At 31.7% G+C, this 22,579-nt stretch overlaps 9 protein-coding genes across 9 annotated transcripts; 1 reads left to right on the top strand and 8 right to left on the bottom strand.

Moving 5' to 3' along the window:
- Window positions 1-395: 395 nt before the first annotated feature.
- Window positions 396-1,490, bottom strand: LEU2 (3-isopropylmalate dehydrogenase; the record flags this gene model as incomplete). Its single annotated transcript, XM_001646440.1, has 1 exon — window positions 396-1,490. The coding sequence occupies one exon, from the start codon at window positions 1,488-1,490 to the stop codon at window positions 396-398; it is 1,095 nt and encodes a 364-aa protein (XP_001646490.1).
- A 673-nt stretch (window positions 1,491-2,163) lies between these two features.
- On the bottom strand, window positions 2,164-3,588 carry KTR4 (putative mannosyltransferase; the record flags this gene model as incomplete). Its single annotated transcript, XM_001646439.1, has 1 exon — window positions 2,164-3,588. One exon carries the CDS (start codon window positions 3,586-3,588, stop codon window positions 2,164-2,166), a length of 1,425 nt encoding a protein of 474 aa, XP_001646489.1.
- Window positions 3,589-4,464: 876 nt separating this feature from the next.
- YTA6 (putative AAA family ATPase YTA6) lies at window positions 4,465-6,843 on the bottom strand (the record flags this gene model as incomplete). The annotated part of the gene is made up of 1 exon (XM_001646438.1): window positions 4,465-6,843. One exon carries the CDS (start codon window positions 6,841-6,843, stop codon window positions 4,465-4,467), a length of 2,379 nt encoding a protein of 792 aa, XP_001646488.1.
- Window positions 6,844-8,016: 1,173 nt separating this feature from the next.
- Window positions 8,017-10,866, bottom strand: Kpol_1048p60 (transcription activator GCR1-like domain-containing protein; the record flags this gene model as incomplete). The annotated part of the gene is made up of 1 exon (XM_001646437.1): window positions 8,017-10,866. The coding sequence occupies one exon, from the start codon at window positions 10,864-10,866 to the stop codon at window positions 8,017-8,019; it is 2,850 nt and encodes a 949-aa protein (XP_001646487.1).
- Window positions 10,867-14,312: 3,446 nt separating this feature from the next.
- On the top strand, window positions 14,313-16,865 carry Kpol_1048p59 (uncharacterized protein; the record flags this gene model as incomplete). Its single annotated transcript, XM_001646436.1, has 1 exon — window positions 14,313-16,865. One exon carries the CDS (start codon window positions 14,313-14,315, stop codon window positions 16,863-16,865), a length of 2,553 nt encoding a protein of 850 aa, XP_001646486.1.
- A 76-nt stretch (window positions 16,866-16,941) lies between these two features.
- GPI2 (phosphatidylinositol N-acetylglucosaminyltransferase) lies at window positions 16,942-17,811 on the bottom strand (the record flags this gene model as incomplete). The annotated part of the gene is made up of 1 exon (XM_001646435.1): window positions 16,942-17,811. One exon carries the CDS (start codon window positions 17,809-17,811, stop codon window positions 16,942-16,944), a length of 870 nt encoding a protein of 289 aa, XP_001646485.1.
- A 437-nt stretch (window positions 17,812-18,248) lies between these two features.
- Window positions 18,249-18,557, bottom strand: AIM4 (Aim4p; the record flags this gene model as incomplete). The annotated part of the gene is made up of 1 exon (XM_001646434.1): window positions 18,249-18,557. The coding sequence occupies one exon, from the start codon at window positions 18,555-18,557 to the stop codon at window positions 18,249-18,251; it is 309 nt and encodes a 102-aa protein (XP_001646484.1).
- A 553-nt stretch (window positions 18,558-19,110) lies between these two features.
- On the bottom strand, window positions 19,111-20,054 carry Kpol_1048p56 (60S ribosomal protein eL21; the record flags this gene model as incomplete). Its single annotated transcript, XM_001646433.1, has 2 exons — window positions 19,111-19,582; window positions 20,044-20,054. The coding sequence occupies 2 exons, from the start codon at window positions 20,052-20,054 to the stop codon at window positions 19,111-19,113; spliced, it is 483 nt and encodes a 160-aa protein (XP_001646483.1).
- A 1,060-nt stretch (window positions 20,055-21,114) lies between these two features.
- Kpol_1048p55 (40S ribosomal protein uS4) lies at window positions 21,115-22,143 on the bottom strand (the record flags this gene model as incomplete). Its single annotated transcript, XM_001646432.1, has 2 exons — window positions 21,115-21,686; window positions 22,137-22,143. The coding sequence occupies 2 exons, from the start codon at window positions 22,141-22,143 to the stop codon at window positions 21,115-21,117; spliced, it is 579 nt and encodes a 192-aa protein (XP_001646482.1).
- Window positions 22,144-22,579: the final 436 nt, after the last annotated feature.

The raw sequence follows: 22,579 nt of genomic DNA, 5'->3' as shown, positions 1-22,579 counted from the left end.
TTTTGAATTGTAGAAATTCTAATCAATTGGGCTACCATTTTTATTGGTCAACTCTAATAACTTTTACTTTATGATACTCACCCCATATGCATGTTAATATTTCTTCTTAAATTTATTTTATTTTTTTGTTTTTCGTTCACTGTATATAACAATATTCGTAATCAAGCTACATTAATCAACAAAAAATACGTTTTACATATGAATATAATTACTAAATATTTTAATTATTATGAGAATGAACAAAAGAATTCTTGAATTATTAATTAAAATTATTAGAATTTGAATTTTTCAGTTGTTTTATTATCTAGATTACTCTCTTATTTAATACATTGATATATAGTGCATGGTTAAAACATCTGAGAATTTAATAATAGTATAGTGGAAACACTAACATTTTATTTCAAAATTTCCGATACTGCTTTTGCGACTGCATCTCCAACCTCAGATGTAGAGTTGGATCCTTTTAGATCTGCAGTTCTGATGCCTGCATCCAGAACCTGCTTCACCGCTTGTTCAATTGCAATACCTTCGTCTACCAAATTTAAGGATAATTTCAACATCATAGCGGCTGACAAAATTGTTGCAATTGGATTAACTTTGCCCTTTGGTAAATCAGGAGCAGAACCATGGCATGGTTCATACAAACCAAATGCAGTGTTGGTATCAGGAAGTGATGCCAACGAAGCAGATGGCAATAAACCCAAAGAACCTGGGATGACAGAAGCTTCATCAGAAATAATATCACCAAACATATTATTCGTAATAATAATCCCATTCAATTGTCTTGGACTTTTAACTAAAATCATAGCTGCGGAATCAATAAGTTGGTGTTGAACTTTTAAATTTGGGAATTCATTTTTAATAGTTTCTTCTACTGTTTTTCTCCATAATCTCGAGGACGCTAAGACGTTAGCCTTATCTAAAGACCAGATCGGTAAAGGTGGATCATGTTGTAAGGCCAAAAATGCTGCCATTCTTGTAATTCTTTGAACTTCAGGGATAGTGTATTTCTCACAATCCCAAGCAGATCCATCACCATCATCTTCCTTTCTGTCACCAAAATATATACCACCAACCAATTCTCTTACAACAGTAAAATCCGTACCTTTGGCAATTTCTTCCTTTAGAGGAGATAAACCTAGCAACGAATCTGATACAAAATTACAAGGTCTTAAATTTGCATATAGCTGCAACTCCTTACGTATTTTCAATAAACCTTGTTCTGGTCTAACATCACCTGTGCCCCATTTTGGACCACCAACAGCACCTAATAAGACAGCATCAGAATTTTTGGCAGCATCCAAAGCTTCATCTGGTAATGGAGTACCAGTTGCATCAATTGAAGCACCACCAATTAAATGTCTTTGGAACTCAAATTTAATACCTTTTGAACTAGAACTTGCAACGGCCTCTAATACCTTTATAGCTTCATCAACAATTTCCTCACCAACATGATCTCCTGGAAGAACAACAATTTTCTTAGTTGACATTTCTTATAAATTGAGTGTATATTAATATCCTTTATTCAAAATTAGTATACTTAAATATAACTTCTAAACCTTTATCAATTAATCCCTTTTAGAAAAGTGAATGACTATATAATATTGAGATGTTTTTTCCTAGAATATTTTCCCACCAAGAGAACAATAAGTACAGTCTCGATTATTACCTATCTACTCAATTACTTCTATCAATATGTAGATATTGAATTGACAACATTGTGAAGCAGTTTAAACAAATCTTTAAAACAATATATCATCCTTTATATATCAATTTAATCATGCATAAATTGAACTATGATTAATTTTTCACCTGAAGGGGGAGACATCTACCTTGCCTTTAACCGGTTCCGGAACTGTAGCAGCAAAATTTCCGGTGCCGGCAATATTTTAATGGATCATAGTAAATATCGGTGTCAGTAATAATGGTTAATTACTCTAAATTTAGTCATAAAAATTAAAATAGTCATAGCAGAATATTATATAACTTTGTAACATTGTTTTAATATTTTATATTCTGTAAAAGTCGAGACTTTCGGATTAATCTATTGATGATTTTAACTTGTTTTACCAATCGATGAGGTTGATGGATATTTTGAATAAAAAACAACAATGGAAAAAAAATAGTTTTTAAATGTTATATAAATCACTTCTTAAAATTCTATCAATACATATTTAATTCATCTTCTGTCATGATGTACTTAATCCAGACTGCTTGGCAATTTTCGATATCAAGATCCGACCATGGCGTTACTTTACCGGGACTACATTTGTTGTGGCATCTATTGTTGCCTACAGGAGATCCTGGACAATTTATATACGGTTGGTGATAATACCCAATATCTCTAAACCAATGTATTTGTTTCTTGTCGGCAAATAGTGAAAGAGCGACACTTCTCACCGGGGCATCACCCCATCTTTCATAATAGAAACCATCTTGACTTTCTAAGAAATCCATGTACTTTTGATATGGTTCTGATCTTAAGAAATCTAAGTCTGTAATTTCAAAATTTGTCCAAAAGTGACAAGTTGAGTAACCGTTAGCTACATCAAAATTTTCAGGTTTTTGTCCATTTTCTTTTAACATTTTGAATGCACCATTTGGATTGATAAATTCAGGATGTTTCTTTAAGAATTTCATTGTTCTTGGCCATAGTGTTCTAACAGAGGCTGCACTATCATAAACGTTAATTGTATAACCATATAATTTATTGTTTTTTTCCATAAATTTAAACACATCGTAATCGATATCACAGTGTAACGAAATTCCAGGTTCTAATCTCCAAGTGTATTTGATATCTTTTAACAATGGATGTTTGTAGAAACTTCTAGAATAAAATCTACACATGTTATGATATGATTCTCTGTCAGCATAACCAACACCTTCAGAACCTAGTTTTCTGGTGGCATTGACATACGTTTCTCTGTCGATTGATTCAGGCATATTCCAAACTTCTGGATCAATGGTGCCAAATCGAATAATTCTATCTTCTGGTAAAATTTCACGGATTTGATTCTTAAAATCTTCAGTAAATTCATTATCATTTAAAAATGTGTATGGATAGTTAAATTTTCTATTAAAGGTATTTTCCATTTGTAAAATTGCACTTTTGATATCTTTAATATCTTCATTTCTAACTAATGATAGAATAGTAGCCTTTGCTGTACCAGCTTCAGGGTCATCAGCACGAACTAAATTTTTAACCTTTGGCTCAATAATTGGTTTCTTTAAAGTATCGATATATAACTTGGCTCTTTCTTTAATTAATTCATCACGCTTCTCCTTGCTTAATTTATCAGAATCCTTTATTAAAGGTGTATTCAATTGATCAAATAATGTTTTATACTTGGCCAAATCTTTAACCTCTTCATCTTCTGTATCCTTTGAAGTATCTTTCAAACCATTAGCAGGATCAGAAGTGGAGCCCCTCATTGAATCTGGAAGCATATACTGAGGTAAAACATTAGAACCTTGGATCATTAATGAATCCTTATATTTAACGATCCCTACTAAAATGACAATAAGACTTATAATCATTATAAGGAGCCTCAGCATTCGTTTGGAAACACTGAAATTAGCACCTACCATTGTGACTTGTTTAGGTAGATCACCGATATATCTGTTTTGCAATTAAATTTTATTATCTAATGATTAATGTACAAGTGCTATAGGTAACACTTGACCAAAGTAAAAGCAATATAAATATCTTAATGTATCAAAAACTGACAAATGGTATATACGTGTCGATATTCTTACAATAAATTTATCTGTAACCTTAGCTTAGCGTAGAAAAAATTAAACTGGCTTAAAGGGTCCAAGTAGTTAACCAATAATATAACCTATATCATTAAAACTATTAATCAAAAAAACATAAAAAAATTAATATCCATTAATTGATTAATTGTATTGTTGCATCGTTGCAACAGGGTTCTTAGTTGATGATTATACGCTGCTGTTGGTTCGGATCCGTTTCATTTTCGAATTCGAAATTGTTTTAATCATTGCGTTTAAGCTAAAAAAAATATTACTAGCATCAAACTGTCTTAATAAGGAAATGTGATACTATATTTAGTAATTTTGGGGGTAGTACTGATTCCGGATATTGGCAGCTATTCTTATTTAGGAAATTCCCGTTTTTGATAAGAAACGATAAGACATGATAAGATAAGATAAGATAAGATAAGATACGACAGAGATTGGAATAAACTAAATAAAAGAGGTTAGTTTCTATTTGAATTAAAGATCATGAATTCATCATGAACGTTTGTAATTGGTATATAATATATATGAGGGTTTGATCGGTGTAATAAAATTAGTATTATTGTTATTATTATTATGATTAATTAATTAATTATATATAAAAGTACAAAATAAATGATTATTGCTAACATTATGAATGAAAAATGGCAGGAGGGGATACGGATCCTGGTACAGGTAAAACAAAAAATTAGTTTGATATTAATATTACACACCTGTACTACCATATTTCTCTGACCATTCAGAGTATTCTTGTAAAGATTCCGGTGAGACACTTTTCTTGACTGTTTCCATGGCTAGTATAAAGTCATCCACGTTAACACCTCTGATTTTGTCGGTGGTAATGTCTAGAAGGTTTTCTCCCAAGTCTCTAATTGGTATCATTGCTGCCTCTTTCGCTAGCGTTGTTATATCAGAACCGGAATAACCTTCTGTGATTCTTGCAATGTGTTGAAGATCTTCTGGCGATAACGTATGCTTTTGAAAACCCAATAACTTTTGTAAATGAACTAATCTAGTTTCATACTCTGGTAATGGGATATACAATCTTCTAGAAAATCTTCTTCTTGCAGCTTCGTCGATAGCCCAAGGTAAATTAGTGGCAGCTAATAATAATACCCTATTATCAGATTCATTATTATCGTTTCCATTAGATGTAGCACTTGAAAGAATGGACCATTGAATCAACAGCTCTGTTTTAATTCTTCTCGAAGATTCATTTTCATTATCTGATCTAGCTGTTAATAAGGAATCGATTTCATCAATGAAAATGATAGATGGTGCCAGTCTCTTCGCAAGGTAAAATAATGCTCTAACTAATTTTTCAGATTCACCTAAATATTTGGATAATAATGAAGACGCACTGATACTGAAAAATGTGGAATTAGACTCGTATGCAACAGCTTTTGCAATCATTGTTTTACCAGTACCGGGTGGACCAAATAATAGTAACCCTCTGATAGGTTCTCTCAAACCTTTAAATAAATCAGGCCTTAAAAATGGGTATTCAACAGTCTCTCTCAACGAAACCTTTGCATTATTTAGACCAGCTATATCTTCCCATCTAATTATTTCATCCATAACTATAATATCATTAACAATTTGTTCACATGCTTTTTTATCTACACCTTGTAGACTATTCATTACTTCTTTGACACGCTTGCCCATTGGAGTCTCTTCATATAAATTGAGAGTTGAATTGCTGTCAGAGTTATCATAATTTTTGGTTCCTAAAGCATCCGCAAGAACAACTTTTGGTTTAGTTGAAGACTTATGGGATGAAGATAAAGGAGATTTGGGAACCTTGGAATCTTTCTTATCTAATTCTCTCTTTTCTGATTCACTTCTTCTAGAAGTGACAATTTTCTTTTGAGTTTTAACTAAACTTCTATTCAATAGAGGTTTAGTGCCTTCATGATTTGATTTAATCGTTTCGACAGACTTGGAACGTTTCACTGATTTAGGTACATATCTATCTGTGGTAGGAGTAGCTGATGAAGAATGGTGAGTGTGTGAAGAATGTGACGAGTGTGAAGAGATCGCTGTGTCTATTTGCAGAGAATTTGACCAAGCAAAATTTGCAGCTCTACCACCATTTGTTAAATCTGAAGATGATCTACGATTCACAGAATCATCAAACGATTTTCTAGAATACTTGAAATTATCCGGTAATTTCCTCGACACTGAGGCAGAATGCTGAATTGGGCGAGATTCACTCTCTGTATGGTGGCTAATACTTGGTATTGATGAAACTCGTCTTTTCTCTTGTGGCTTATTTTTAATAGGGTCCAAATTTTCCTTTTCAGTCTGTGAGTCGTCTTTCCTCTTCTTTAAATGTATCTTCCTTTCCTCGTCTGTTTTTTTACTGTATTCATGTTCTAATTGAACTCTTAATTTTGATTCCAATAATTTTTCATGCTCTAATTGTCTAATGTGATATTCTTTTTCGATAGAACTTCTTAGTCTCGACTCCATAGCTTTTTCTTCTTCGATTGCCTTATGGTATTCATGTTTAAGTTCTGTTCTTAACTTTGCCTCAATGTTTTTCTCTAGTAAGAGTTGTTTCTCCGTTTCAAGTTCGCTTTTTTTCTGTTTTTCCAATTCTCTTGATTTTTTAATTCTATTGGCTTCTTTAAATACATAACCTTCTTGTTCTTCATCTTTTTTCATTTTATTTTTGCCAATTCCCAGAGATTTATTCAACAGACTACCGACGCCGCTTTTATTGCTGTCCACGTAGGTTTTTGCATTATTCTTTGTAATTCTTATATTTTGATCCAAAATGAAAAAATCCTCAATCATTGTGATCATATTTGTTTCCTTCCAAGTGCCAACTCGTAGCACTTTTTCACAACGGTAAAGCTCTTCAATATTATTAACGCCTTCGTAGAAATCGTCCAGTAATAGATTCAACAATTTGCTTACTTTTGAGATTTCCTTTATCTCATTTCTAGCAGCGAAATTTGCGTATTGAGCATGTAAATTATCAAACTGTCTAGAAATTAGCAAATACAATAATTCCAAAGATTGAACAATGGTGAATTGCTCGGGTATCATAAACTTCCCCTTCTTGTTCTTATCATACATAATTGAAATGAAACTGCAGAAAAGAGAAGTAAAACGAAAATGCAAACCTTAAATAAATCCGTATTTATATATATATATAACCAAAAGAATAAATTAATAAAATAAATAAAATTCCAAAAGCTTTTCAACCTTGCTATCCAGATGTAGATGTATTGGTATAGGTATAGGTATATATATATATATATGTGAGCGTGTGTGTCTGTGTGTTTATAAATAAATAGATAGACAAATACGTATTTATGTATGAGAGTACTGTTTACTGAAACCAAAATCAGAAAAATAGCGTGCATAAACTTCGAAACAATTCAAACATTCTCTATAAACTACCATTTCGAAATACCTTTTTACCAAGCTTTTTAAATACTAAATATTTCACCATTTCGAGTTCCGATAACTGTTAACCTATCAAGAAATTAAAGGAGTAGGATTGAAACCAAAGCTTTAAATTTTTGCCCCGAGTTTTCCCCGTTTTTTTTTAATTTTTTTCATTAATGTATTGTAATCGTATTGTACAGTATGGGATATTGTCTATTGTATTGTATTGTATTGTATTTTATAGTTGGTAAAGCTGATCAAGCTGTGATGGTTCGAATAAAGAAAGTTATATATATATATATAATGATGGTAGGGGAAGAACTAGGTGGGAATTATGTAATTGATGCAAGAATTGCGTCGTAGTCTTTGTATTGATTGATCTTGCAATTGGCAGATATGCTTTATTTCTGGACCTGTTGGTTATGCAAAATGCAGAGAACAAGGGGTCGAAGGGAGGGAGTGTTTCTGTCTCTGTTTTGAGAGAAAGGAACAGAAAGATAGATAGAGAGAGAGAGAGAGAGAGAGAGAAGGGAGGTTGGGAGGGACTTCAGTAGATTACTTGTCAATATCATTAAAATTTTATATTATACTATATTATACTATATAAATTATATAATGTTACAATGGAGGTTAAAAAACAAATCACAATGATACTGGATTAGGGTTTACTGTAATGTAATCTGGAAAGTATCATTGTTATTTTAGTTTATCTTTGTAGTTGATCATTAAAAAAGTCGTTATTTCATTAAATCTATGTTGAAATTTTTTCTGTTTTTTCTTTAATTTTTTCTTTGGTGTTAATTCCTGTTATCGTTAATGATGTTGTTGTAGTTGTATATTTAACAGATTTGAATTTCGTTAGTTTTCTCCCTGGTTTGTTGAAAAATGTTGTCTTTTACAATACTTATTCTTTTCATCTTCTGTCATTTGTTTGACATTCCAAGTTTTAAAATTTTCAAAAATGCATATCTCTATGTTATCTTTGCTTAACTTTCTGAAATATAAGGATAAAGAATTCAATGTTAATCCATTATTGATTCTAAATTTTTCCAAGTCACCTACTAGTATCTTTCTTATGTCTTCTCTTGGTTGGTTAGGATTCGTAAAACGACCAAATTTCACACCACGATCACACTCAGTTTCAATATAATCCATGATTATTCTTCTCGTTGGGAAAAAATGAGAATCATCATGCACTTTCCATCTTCTGTACCCATAATTCTTGATCAATTGTGTGATCGATGGTTTGCCATTTAATCCAATATACCATTCAGTATATAAATCCCAAATTGTCTTGTTTTCTCTAGATAATTTATATTTAATTGATTCATTTGGATTATGCTTAACAGGACGACCTGATGTTGTAGTCGCTTGTCCCTTTCTATCAAAATGTATATTGTCACTTTGGTACTGCGAGCTATTCACTCTGTGTATTTCATCGCTATCCATATCATCAATATTGTCTTTATCATTGATATCGATATTCGTTTCATCTATGCCAGTCTCTATCGACTTTTCAGGGCTCAAAGATTTATCTTTAGGAATATTAGGAGAAGCAACAGGACTAACATTAGTGGATCTTAAATTATGAGCACGAGAGGCCATTGAACTTTGCTCTCCATTTGTGCCAAAGTTTTGCATCGTTCTTCTTAGCCTTGATCTCGCCACAATTTCTATTGAATCAGATGGTGAATTATCTTCACTGTTTGCACCATCAACATTTTGTTCAAACCCATTTGCCGCAATTGGTGTCTCTCCACCAATATACGAGTTGATAATATTACCCTTTTCGATAGCTTTTGTTAAATTTAATGGAATCTTTGTTGTTGGTAAAGTTCCAGTTAACAATGAATCTAAAGCCGCCTGTGATGGTGTCTGTTTATCTTCTAATCTTAACCTTTTATTTGGTGGCGGGTTGTAGGAGTTTTCCACATTCAATTCTGCAATATTAGTTGAAGGCGATTGTGGATAGGTAGTGTTATTGGCTATTTGATTTGTGTGGTAAGGAAATGGAAGTTTTCTTTTCTGGATATTAGAAGAATTTGTACCTGAATTATCATTTCGATACAGGTTATTATTCCCCCTTGAATAACTCTGGGGTTGATAGTTGCTATTAGGTGGATTATTATACGGTTGCATGGACTGTTGGTTGAATTGAGGATTGTTCTCTGGTAAGATCTGCGACTGTTGTTGTTGTTGTTGTTGTGGCTGAGATTGCGGCTGTTGTTGAGGTTGTGACTGAGGCCTTTGCATACCTTCAATATATTGAACTAAATTTCCTAATGTATTTGAGTTCAACATATTTTTATTTAAAATTATAATTCCGTCGGAATTGTTGCTATTATTATTAGCTGGATTTGAATATTGGTTGTTATTAGGAGTTGTTAATAGCTGTTTCTGATTTTGTAAAATTTGATTACACATATTTGTTACAGAATTCAATTCGGATTTCAGCAGAGAAATCTGTTGATTCAATCTAACATTTTCTGTTGTTAACCTTTTTGACAAAATCGAAAACTGTTCCTCCAGCTGTTTTGGAATAATATTATTACCAGTGCCTGAAATTGATGTTACGTCATTTATGTTTGTATTTCCTGAATCAAATATGATATTATTTCCATTTGCTAATTCATTGTTATTATTGTTTTCGCTAAATATATTATCATTCCAATTGATTATATTGGAAGCTTTAAAATGTTCATTCATAAATAGATTTGGTAATAACTTTGAGATAAAATTAACGATATTCGGTAGAACAGAAGGATTTGAAATTAAATATTTTAAATCTTGAACCACCGTACGACCTATAAATTCAAATAATTCGCAAATGGAATTCAATTTATAATTTGTACGATCTACAAACAAAACTTCACTCTTCAATTGTGGTAACCATGGAAAAACTAAATAAATTAATTGATCAGATGGAGAAAATGCTTCAGCTCTAGCTAATTTTAAATTCATACTAACTTTATTGGTTGATTCACTAGATAGCAACGGCACATTTAGGTTGTTGTTGGAGAAATCTAGCAGGGATATTAAATTTGATTCTAATAATGGAATAGAGTTGTAATTATCTACAGTAATTAAAGACGCCATAGCATTAGATCCATTTACTGTATTCATTATTGACGGATTAGACCATCTTATTATAAAATAAATGGATAAGGCAAAAATAGGACATTTAGTTATATCATTAACTCTTGATACAGTATTGAAATATTTATATGGGGTATTTGAATTATTATCATTTAGCTTTCTTAAAGTCAAAGAATATGGGAATGTTTGATCGACTATTAAATCTATCAATTTTAAAGAATTTAAATCATTTATATCATTAACTTTAAAATATTTCGATAAAATATACTGAGTTATTGAATAGAAATTTGTCGTTATATTGCTAGTGTTTAAATTTGAAATTGAAGTATTGTTCAATGGTATAAAATTCTGATCCTGTTTATATAATAATGACTGCAATTTGTTAGTAAAATTTGATTTTAATTGATCTTGTGAAATTGAAGTATTGTTCCTACTTTGATTTTCTTCTGAGTTTTGTAAAGGATGGAAAAATCCCTTGTTATTACCAGATTCATTAATATTATTTTTGGCATTGTTATTGTTACCGTGACTATTATTTAAATATGTGTGTTTGTTGCTGTTGCTATTATTATTTATGCTATTGTAATCAATATTTGTGTTGTAAAAATTCATTCTGGGAAGTATTATTGACGTATAATTACTTTTAAATTAATCTAAAATGCAATCGGAAATTATTATACGCAGTGTATTGGGAATAAGTTCTATAAATCTATAATATACTGATCAAATGTGGCATGACATACAAGCTTAATATGAAGGAATTCGATGAATGGATTTCTTAGGTAAGAACAATTTCTGATGAACCTTGAATTTTTAAATGATTATAATAATAGCAATTAGGATTTAAAAATTTGAAATCTATTGATGGTCGTCACTAAAAAATGTTCAAATAATTAACAATATAGATCACACATAGATATTTGGCGAGGTGACGTTAATGATGCTATATTGACGACAACAATGTTTAGCTTTATTGGCAACTATTTCCAAAGTTTCGGTCTAAGTTCCTAAGTAATTATCTAATTGTAGGAAATTGATAATTTTAAAATAAAAGTTAACTCACCTGTGAATATAAAAACAATTAAAACTGTAACTTAGAAAACGATCGAATAAATTAGGATATTAAATCAAAATTGAATTTAAAATCAAAATATGGAGTGAATGCTTGTTCCACAATACGACAGGCTAAATTATATATACATACCATAATTCAACGTAGTAATAGTAGTAAAAGTAAAAAAAAAATGTAATAATGGGATGTTAGTATGAGACAAAAGCACAATTTAAGAATAATCTAGTGAACTAAACTGGCAATTCAGTTAATTAGTTAATTAATTAATCTTTTGGAGGAGGAGCAGTAGAAGAAGAAAAAAAACAATTGGAAATTCCGTTAAATTAATAAAATCACTGTTAAAAAGTTGTAACAACAGAATAGTTGCTTTTAAAAGATATTCTTAAGCAGTACAGAAATTAGTATCTCGGAGAGTGGGTTCTCACTAGTGAAATGTTGTTAATAATGAGCTAACAGTATACAATCAATTGAAACCCAAAATAAAAAAAAAACTAAATTAGTGGTAGTTCATTTAAAAGTCAAATATAATTATAACAGTTAGTCAGTTACCGAAGGAATTTACTAACTAGGACTGAAATATAATGTCTTCTTTCTTCAAAAAAATAAAAAAAAAATAATAGTAATAATTGAATGAGATTTTAAACAAAATTTAAGCTACCTGAAACATAGTCTAGTGAAATAATAATATGGGAACCCAACTAAACTGCAATGTTAAGTTAAAGGTATTTAAGTTTTCCTACTTCGAAATATCAGACCCTCTTTCCCTCTTTTCAGTTTTCTTTCAATCAAGAGTGTCAGTATTATTAAAAAAAAACAATAACCTAAATAGTAGAAGTGGGCTAGAATAGTACAATTATTGGAAAGCTAATTGATCCTTATTCTTCGTAGTAACCAAAAATATAATTCAACTACTTGTAAGTTAATTCTGTTTGATGGATGGCGATAATGTATTAAAAAAAAAAATGTCTAGCCAAAATCAAACCTCACTATTGAACAAATCTCTCTCTTTCTATTGGAGTCTTCTATCTGTATCGAAACGATTCTTTAATTATTAGTACTTTTGTTTCTAACAAGGTGTATATCAAATTTTTAAAACTTCGCTACAACTTATTATCCATCTAACTATGTATATGGTATTATTGTTAAGAAATTTGATAACTATCCAACAGTAGGCAGCAAAATAAATTATGTAAAAACTTAACTGTGATTATTTGTAGCAACAAAAAAAATAAATTACCACAAGCTCTAGAATAACTCTAAGTATCAAGGAAACAATAATGCTCTTGATAGATAATAGAACAAGGTACTGGCTGTATACCTTTGATGCCTTCATCCATTAACTCATTAATTACAAGGAAAGTTTAATGGTTTGACATGAATGGAAACGAGATGATATTTAATGTTTGTTATGCTAAAGTCTAAGTTTAAGCTCAGAGTGTTGAGATTATTCGATTTCGAAGAATCCAATAGTAATAGTAATCGTAATGGTAATGGTAATAGTAATAGTAAAGTAATAACATTAACAGTATGAAAAGTTTAATTTGCGTGTGGACTCAACTGGACTGGAAAAGAATGGTTTGAGGGGAGGACGAAAAAAACATTTTTTGAGAAGAGAGAAAATAGAGAAGAGCGTTGGGTATGGTTTGATTACCCTGACATTCCAGCTTCTACTATTTTTGTTGATCGGGTGGGAATAGGAAGCTGCATTAGTGGACGCTGTTGCTGGGTAAAAATTGTGGAAGCTGGTACCATCACAAGACGTGTATGGTTAATATACACGTCTCTCTGGTTCCTACAATTGGATACCAAAGATGCATTCATATATGCATGTGTCGCAGACAATTTTGTGAAACGATTTAGTTGCACTTGTAATAACATATCATGATCTCATTAGGTTTGATTGGGTTGGAGGAGTACAATGGAGGGAGAAATTGGACCCGTTCGCGGACTATTTTTGGTTTTTGTTATTATGTCTATTTTTTTTTTTTAATTGTTTTGGTTCCAATTCGAAAAATATTACTGGAAGTCAGCACCCACTAATTTCTCTTACCTGAATACTTTTGGCATCCTTAGCTACACATGAGCATTCGTCATAACAGTCAAAAAAAAGATGATGATGATGATGATGATGATGATGATGATGATGATGATGATGATGATGATGATGTAGTTGTTTTATTGTATTGGTCTAGTTTGAATTTCCAATTTCAAATTTAGAAATAAAGCGTCTAGATCGCATCTGGTTGGTCGGCTATTTCACGCTCATGTCAATTTTATTATAGCATTACCCTGCCATCCTTCTTTTTGCTTTTTTCGTCGCTTGCAATAACCCCACAAACGACTATATCCGTCGGACCATACTTTCTCACTCGGTCACAAAACCGTTTGAAATGTAAAAAAAATAATTTTAAAACAAAAAGAAAAACACCAGGTCACGTGTTCTGCTCAGGGTAACAATAAGCAAAATATTTCGATCATTGCTAATTCACATCATTAATGACGGATATCAATTCTCCTTCTCAAAATTTAACCTTTTTCAAATTTGAAGATACTTCCCTTTACAGTTCAAGAATTATTGAATAATTCAAATTATTGTAGCAAGATTATAGAGATGAACACGAAACAAACTATTTGAATAGGATCAGTTTTTAAGCATATATCTGAGAGAACCAATTGATCGCAACCAAAATATATCAATAATATAGCGGAAGGTATAAGGCAGGCTGTAAAGTATGAGCCTTTGATCGAAATTGATTACTTATAAATACATATTGAAATTATTTAATCAATTTTTATTAGTTTTTTTTTTTTGTTCATCAAATCAAAATTATAAGGGTTTGTTTTCTCATTCATCCCCATACATTATACAATATTCCTATTGAGTTTAACAATTTTCGAAGGATCTGTTTGCTTACAATTGATATATAATTATTCAAATCAAAATAAATCAACAAAAAACAAGGTAAATTAAAAGATTACAATTGCAATGACTCAAAATACAGGTACCGTTGATACAATAAATAAGAAACCTGTGGTAGCAACTAAAAGTCCGATGAAATCAGCACCTTCAGTTAACACACCGGCTGCTGCTACTAGTACTGCTTCTAAGACTATTCCTACTACTACCACTGCACCCACAACTACAATTAATCCGACGACCAACAGTAATACTAGTATTCAAAACAATACAGATACAAATACTAGTAATAATAGTAGTGCTATTACAGCAAACGCTAAAGGAATATCAAATGCAGTTGCAACGACCTCAAATGCAGTACAAAAGCAACAACAACATCCTCCACAACAGCAACCCTCCCAACAACAACAGCAAAGTGCTGCTAATCAGAGTAATCAACAACCGGGCGCTGATATAAAGAGATTATTATTAGAATATATTAATAAAAAAGGGTACCATAGAATGGAGGCAATGTTGAGAGTAGAAAGTTCAAGAACTTTTACTCCTAAAAATGTAAACTCACCACAATTACCAAAATATTCAGATTTCCAAACCCCTAACGAATTGTTAAATAAAAAAGTATTTAAACCTATAAGCAATCCAATATCAACGGTTCCTGCTAAAAGAAACAGCAGTGGTGACCTAATACAACAAAAACAACAACAACCAAATGAGCATGAACAAAAGAGAAGTATTGTTGAAATTAATGAAAGAACACTGACGCGATCATACGCTTTATTGAAGTCATGGATTGATAGAAATTTATCAATTTATCAAGAACATCTCAAGAACATCATATTATTCCCTATTTTCATTCATACATATATCAAGATGAAGAAATTGGTTAAAACAAATACAATTTCATCTTCTAGATGTGAAGCTTTCTATTCTAAATATAACGAATTTACTTCAAATGGTACAAATAAAGATACCATAGAAGCATTGCATAAATTAGTTTCTGATATTGACGAAGAAGATTTTAAATACGTTGTTATAGTATCAGGTAGATTGTTCTACCCTTTGTTAACCCATATTTTGGAGAATGAAATGATAGGTGGTAATTTATTGATGGACATAATAGACAAATTTATTGCATTCAAAATCGTTCCAGATCTAGAATCAAATTCTATTAAAAAGCTTGAAAAAGATGAGGATTTCTTTAGCCTTGAGGAAAATACAATTAAATCTCTTGATGAAACAAAACCTAACGACAATGAAGAAAAACCGAAAGTTATTACTAGTCAAGAAGTGACAGATGATTCGATAAAAGAGGACGATATTGTTGATGATACAAGCAATCAAATAGAGAGTAAAAATGAACCAAAAGTAGAGAATGAAAGTAAAGAAACCAAAGTTGAAACAGAATCAAAAGAACTCAAAATAGGTACTGCATCAAATGAAAATAATGACGATGTCAAATTGGATTTGGCAGTTACAGAGAAAAACAATAAGGGCCTTGTTAAGAATATCTTGGACTTTAAAGTTCAAATCCAAAAGTTTAAAAATGCTACTTCTTCCTTTTCTATGGATAATTTACAAGTATCTTTACCAAGTGTATCAATTTATACATTTCATAACACACAGAAAAATATGACGTCACTCGAATTCAGTAATAATTACAAATTAGCTGCATCGGGATTTCAGGATAGTTATATTAAAATTTGGTCACTGGATGGGTATCCCTTATCAGAGAACGACGAAATGCCAAATAATCCTATTTCATCTACTTGTAAAACATTTATAGGTCACAGTGGTACAGTTTATTCCACAAGCTTTAGCGCTGGTGATGAATATTTGTTATCGGCATCCGAGGATAAAACAGTGCGATTATGGTCAGTTCAAGATGATAAGCCATTAGTGAGCTATAAAGGTCATGAGAAGCCAGTATGGGATGTGGAATTTTCCCCTAGTTGTAATAATTTGTTCGCAACGGCATCTAACGACCAAACTGCTAGGCTGTGGTCTTGTGATCGTGTCTATCCATTAAGAGTGATGGCTGGTCATTTGAATGATGTTGACTGTGTTAGCTTTCATTCAAATGGTCGTTATATTTTTACAGGATCTAGTGATAAAACGGTAAGAATGTGGGATATTAATACAGGTGATTCAGTTCGTTTATTTATGGGTCATAATTCCACTGTGACTTCTCTTTCTGTTTCTCCTGATGGTAAATGGATTTCTACAGGTAGCGACGATGGTATAATTACTATTTGGGATATCGGCAGTGGAAGAAAATTAAAAAATATGCGTGGTCATGGTAAAAGTTCTATCCATTCATTATCTTATAACCCAGAAGGTACATTATTAGTTAGTGGTGGGGCAGATCAGTCAGTAAGAGTTTGGGATTTGAACAAAGGAACGTTTGAGCCTAGTCTGACACCCGAAGAGGTTTATCAAGGTCCAATGGGTAATGATAATGTTTCTTCTATGAACCAAGATATAAAAGAATATGGTAGAAGAAGAACTGTGATCGCAACAAATGATTTGTTGGCTTCCTTCTTCACCAAAAAAACGCCAGTCTTTAAGGTTAAATTTACTACTTCAAACTTTTTACTTGCTGGTGGTGCATCATTCTCAGAATAGAAGAGTCTTTTTTATTTTATCGAGTTATATAAACAGTTGTAAAATTACATTAATAAATTACTTAAAGTTCTTTGCATTAACAATTCAGTACCGGTCTTTTAGCATCCCAACTTGTTATTAAACAATCTTTTTCATCTCTTCCGTCACCATCTTCTAGCATTCTATAATTTATTTGCCAATAGATGAACCAATGAGGCAACACTATGATATATAATAGGAATGTGGAGAGTATGAGAATTGTGTAGTGCCATCCTAATATTTGTGTAATCACAGCATAAACAATAATATTTGAAATAAGTGCCAATAGGTATGATGGAACTATTAAATTTGGTAGAAGTACATTGACTTGAATGCATATGTATAAAAAACAGAAAACTTCGGTAGTAGATGATAATCTTGATGCCAAGGCAGTGACTACAGCTAGTAGTAAATTAGTTGATACATTTGACGACTTCTTATCCTTAGTATTAGATAAAGCGCTAATATACATTAATGTCAACCAAAAAGACAAGGTCCAAATCGAATCGGAAGCAGTCGTTTTAGAAAGTGATTTTAGAACAGGTGTTAAAGTTAACATTGCAAAAGTGATAATAATAACAGATTTTAAATTTAAAAGGCGTACGAATAGTGGATTGTCATGTTTTTTAGACATTAATAGGCAAGAAACAACTACAGTAACGACGATTGTTAAAGGCAATGGATCTTGTTTGTAATAATAAATATATGCAAATATAAGGAAAATGGATGACACATTCAAAATGCTTTGATAAAATTGGAAGAATTCATATCGTACCTTGAAATAATTTGATTCATGTTTGTAAGGGGAATTCAAAAAGTTAAGTCTCTTATGGAATGTTTCGGCTTTCTTGATAAAATTGGGATCTGTATAATTGTCAGGATAATCCTGCTTCAACCATAATAGCCTCTTCCACGGTTTCTTCTCCATAGATCCATATAAGTTATATATGTTTGGTCTTCATGTTTTTGTAGTATTTAATATAGATCTTGTATTAATAGTAAGATTAACATTCTTTTTCATTGTGTTAAGTAAAAATCAAAATCTCGCTCCATCGCATCAAGCATAACGTCTGATAGCGCCATATATTTTAGCAGGATGTATTCACGATGCCAAGCAAATAGCTTTAAAATCAATCTGCGATTACCAACATAATGATAGATAGATAGATAGAATAGTCAATTAGTCATTAGTTCTGTTGGAATATTATTCACATAATAGTTTTACAGGAGTCATTAATATTCCAATCCCTACTTGTGTCAATCGAGATTATTATGCATTCGAACAATACTTTAAAACAGTTCTGAAAGAATCCAGAGGCAATTGACTTGAATTACCTTGTCAGCAATTTTTACCTTCCTTGGTTTCTATTTCTGGGTTTTACTTATAAGTTTGGTAAGATGTTCCTCGTCTAAATCCATTAATTTAGCAATAATAGGTTTTCCTCTGTGAACAAAAGTTTTAGGATTATAGAAAACATTTCTATGATTTGGAGGTGCTACACCGTTGGGATTCCAATGGGAATCAAAAAATATACTCTTTCGAAATAACTCATCGCTTCTTATTTCATGTTCTTCATTATTTTTAGTTTTTTGCTTCTTTCTTGATTCTGTTGTGTCATCACCTGAATTAGCTTTGTTCTCTTCATCAATTTTCTTCATATTAATATAGTTCATTAAATTAATGGCTTATAGCTATTTTATATAAATGGTTTAGCTCTACACCTGGTTTTTAATCATCTGTGTTATCCTTAAATTCTTAAGTTTATATATCAAACACCGTTTTAAATCAATTTTTTATTCCAGGAAACTTAAATCACGTGAACATCACCTGTGTCATAAATTATAACAACATCGATTAAGAAGCTTTATAAGATTTTATAATCACCTTTGATAGAATGAAGCCATCTAACGTGGATCTAAATGTATATATATTAACTAAAATTTTAATTGGATGCTATTTTGCTAATATAGCCTAGATCTTTCCAGGTAACAATCTCAAGTCGGTTAGAACCATGCATACATAAGGTACGCCAGTAATTATCTCTTCCTATTATAAAAAATACTTATATGTAAATTGCAGAAGATGGTATATTGATACTCGGATATTGTATTAGTTTTGTAGAATTATTTGTACGTTTACAATTATTATGATCTAAATTATAATTATATATAGTAAATGTGAAATGACCTGGATTAAACTTGACAGGAATATAATCATTAAATTAGATTAGATGAAAGTTTCATATGGAACTGGAGCCAAAGTTTGTGGAACGTTACCTTCGGTAGAAACAACACGAGCTTCTCTTGGTTGAGCTGGTTGTCTCTTCAATTGGACAGCAACACCTTGAGCCTTAGCTTCAGCCTTCTTAGCAGCGTTAGACTTGACTCTTTCCAAGAATTCTTGTCTACACTTAGAGTGCTTGATGTGTTCAACTCTCAAGTTCAATCTCTTTTCAAGGTATCTGTTACCGACCATCTTGTTGACAATGACACCAACGGAAGATTTGGTGACGTTGTAGACAACACCAGTCTTACCTTGGTAGAACTTGTGTGGCATACCCTTTTGGATAGAACCATTAGCCTTGATGTCGACGATGTCACCAACCTTGTAGACCTTCATGTAGGTAGACAAGGCGATGGCACCGTGCTTTCTGAAGTCACGTTGGAACATGTAACGAGTACGTGATCTATAACCGTGTCTGTATTAATATGATATTCGATTATAAAATATCAGTTGTTAGTATTCTTGAAATTCAAGTTGAATACAAAAAGTTAAAACTAGCCCCTTTTCTTTCATTTGTTATTGAATAATTATGTAAAAACCGGGATTGAATGCTTTATCATTTAAATTCAATTGCAATTCTTATTGTAATTGTACTTGGAGATTTATAATTTTGCTGTTAAAGTGCCTTTTTTTCATTCCTAATTATTGCAGAAGTCCTTGTAGATTAAAACAAGCTTCATCATCTATTCCATACTACTCTCTATCGTTTCAATTATCTATGTATATATCGAGTATCAATCCTCAAATGCCCACTTTTATATTAACAAGCTCATTTCGAGAAGGTATGCATAATTCTTCAAAGTAATCCATTATTGAAATTGGAGGTCTTGATTTCTACCTTTATGATTTAATTTATTTAATATATCTTAAACATACGATTTACCCATTTTGTGCTATAGTTCTATTTGGTGGTTGACTTGGTTGATTAATATATCTACTACAATACTATATTTTTACAATAAGCCATCTAAATATACAAATTATAAACATCTTATAATAGTGTAATCGTGCAATACTGACGAATGCTTTTGGTGGGTGCAGCAGTAGGTCAACGAGGATAGTAATTACATGCATCTACAAGGTCAGAAACTTACGAAGAGCATCACATATTATTTTCCATAATATCAAACTAAAACATAACTAATTGAATTGAATTGAGCTGAACTGGACTGAACTGGACTGAACTGAACAAAACTAGTCTAGTCTAGTCTAGACTGAGCAAAAGCTATATTCAAGCCCTCTCCTTACAGTTCACTTCAACCATCAGGCTTTAACAAGAGTACAGTAACTAGCTAAAATCTATTTGGAATTGTCGCTATCGCTGAAAAATTCCAACGATGAGGTAAGTACAATTTCACCAAATCAACTTTCTAGTGTGATGTGGGTATAATTGGAAAAATTCGTTTTATTGCATCATCTGTCAAACGAAAAAGTTTAGGTTACAGAGGCCTCTCCTACATTAATTGATAAGAGAGATAACGTGACCTTCCACTTCTATCTTCGTAAAGATATGTGATTGTTAGAAAGAAAGTCCCAGTAGAGCTTTCTGCCTAAGAGACGGGTGCCGAGGACAAGGACCAGTTGGAATAACTGCAGTCTCTCTTTCCAGAATGCTGAGACTTCAAATTTATTTTTTTACGCGCGTGATCCAACAATTTTCATATGAATTGATAATTTATAGCGTTTTTTTTATATGTTTGTTAAGAATTATTATAAACAACAAACTTATATGTGATGTTCAGATGTATTGAAAACAGTCACTTTGAAAATAAATATATAGAGATTATGTACAATTAATCACTATTGTTCTAATGTCTAGCACATATATATGAGTTAGGTGACAGTAATTAAACTGAATGGTATTAAACTAAAGAGTTTTGTAGATTAGAGGAAATAAATTAAGAAAAATTATAAATATGATACAATAGTTATATTTTAATTATTTATTTATTCTTCGTCTTCAGCGGCTTCTTCAGCACCTTCAGAACCCTTACCGGTGTTCTTTCTGGCGACTCTACCTGGTCTAGCACCACCGAATGGAGAAGTAGTAGCAAAGTCAATGTGCTTTTCAGAGTCTAATCTGACCATGAAGGATGGGATGGTGACGATTTGCTTACCAACAGCAATGTGTCTTTGGGAAATCAAGACTCTAGCGTGGTGGACAGACTTGGCCAAACCCAACTTGTAAACTTGAGTTTGCAATCTTCTTTCCAAGAAATCTTCGACCTTCAAAGCCAAGACATAATCTAACTTTCTCTTGTCTTCAGATAAGACACCGACTCTGGTCAATCTTCTGATCAAAGCATTACCTTCGAATAATCTCTTTGGGTCTTTTTCGTCTCTGGTCAATAAGTCTCTGGCAGCACGACGAATCTTAGACAATTGGAAAGAAATTCTGTAGATTTCTCTCTTGTTCTTCAAACCGAATTCACCAGCCAATTTCAATTCAGCGTCCAAACGAGAAGATTCGTATGGTCTCTTTGGGGTAGAGTAGGTCTTGGAGTAAGTTCTTGGGGCTCCTGAATTAAATTAAATGGAAAAGTTGATGTTGTTAGTTTAAAAATGAACACTTGAGTTGTGGAGGGGAGTGGTGATGGTATATACATATACAAGAATGAAGTTATGCTGCAAAGAGGTTCAAGAGGTCCATACAATCATAAATAATTCAAAGGAGATTCTTAATTGAAACGTGTTCTATGCCTGAGACAGGGGGGAGTGTGACATAAATATTTCTTAAAATAATTGAATTGTAGTGTCGGGAGTTCAATTCAATAAAGATGAACACATAAAAACAAGTTTCAAATCTGATAAAATAACAAAAAATCTTTAAAGGTATTGAATAATTCAATGATCATGAGGACCCGAAACCTCTATATACACTAGGTATGTAAAAGGTTTTTATTTAAAAACCAAACATAACTATCAATCTGTATGATATAGAATGAAGTGGAATAACTTGATATACGTACTTGGCATCTTAACTAGTCTTATTCACGGGTTCTTTAAGCAAGAATTGGAACAAGTAATAAGAATTGCAAATAAGAATTAAGTTAAATAGTATGAAAATGCAACTTTAAATTTGAAATAAGAATTAAATTTCAAGCAGTTTGAAAAGAACAATCAATGAATGAATGAATGGATGATATGAAAAATTGCAGATTGAATAGAAAGAATAAAACTGAAAAGGAGATGAGATGAGATGAGATGAGATGGAAATAATAAAAAATAGAAGTCGATGAGACCAACTTGAAGATAAAATTTTTTTTAAAATAGAGTACTTGTTGTGTCGAATCCCAGCATTAACTAAATATGATTATAATAATACATCATGGATAGATGAAGTAATACGTTAGAAAGAAAAAAAACTTAACTTTCAAAGTTTGCTTTGGTAGAGAGACGAGACGGATGAGAG

Source organism: Vanderwaltozyma polyspora, genomic scaffold, assembly GCF_000150035.1.
Source record: "Vanderwaltozyma polyspora DSM 70294 KpolScaffold1048 genomic scaffold, whole genome shotgun sequence".
Classification (NCBI taxonomy): domain Eukaryota; kingdom Fungi; phylum Ascomycota; class Saccharomycetes; order Saccharomycetales; family Saccharomycetaceae; genus Vanderwaltozyma; species Vanderwaltozyma polyspora.
Note: the sequence above shows the minus strand (reverse complement) of the source record. Positions and strands in the feature narration are given on the sequence as shown.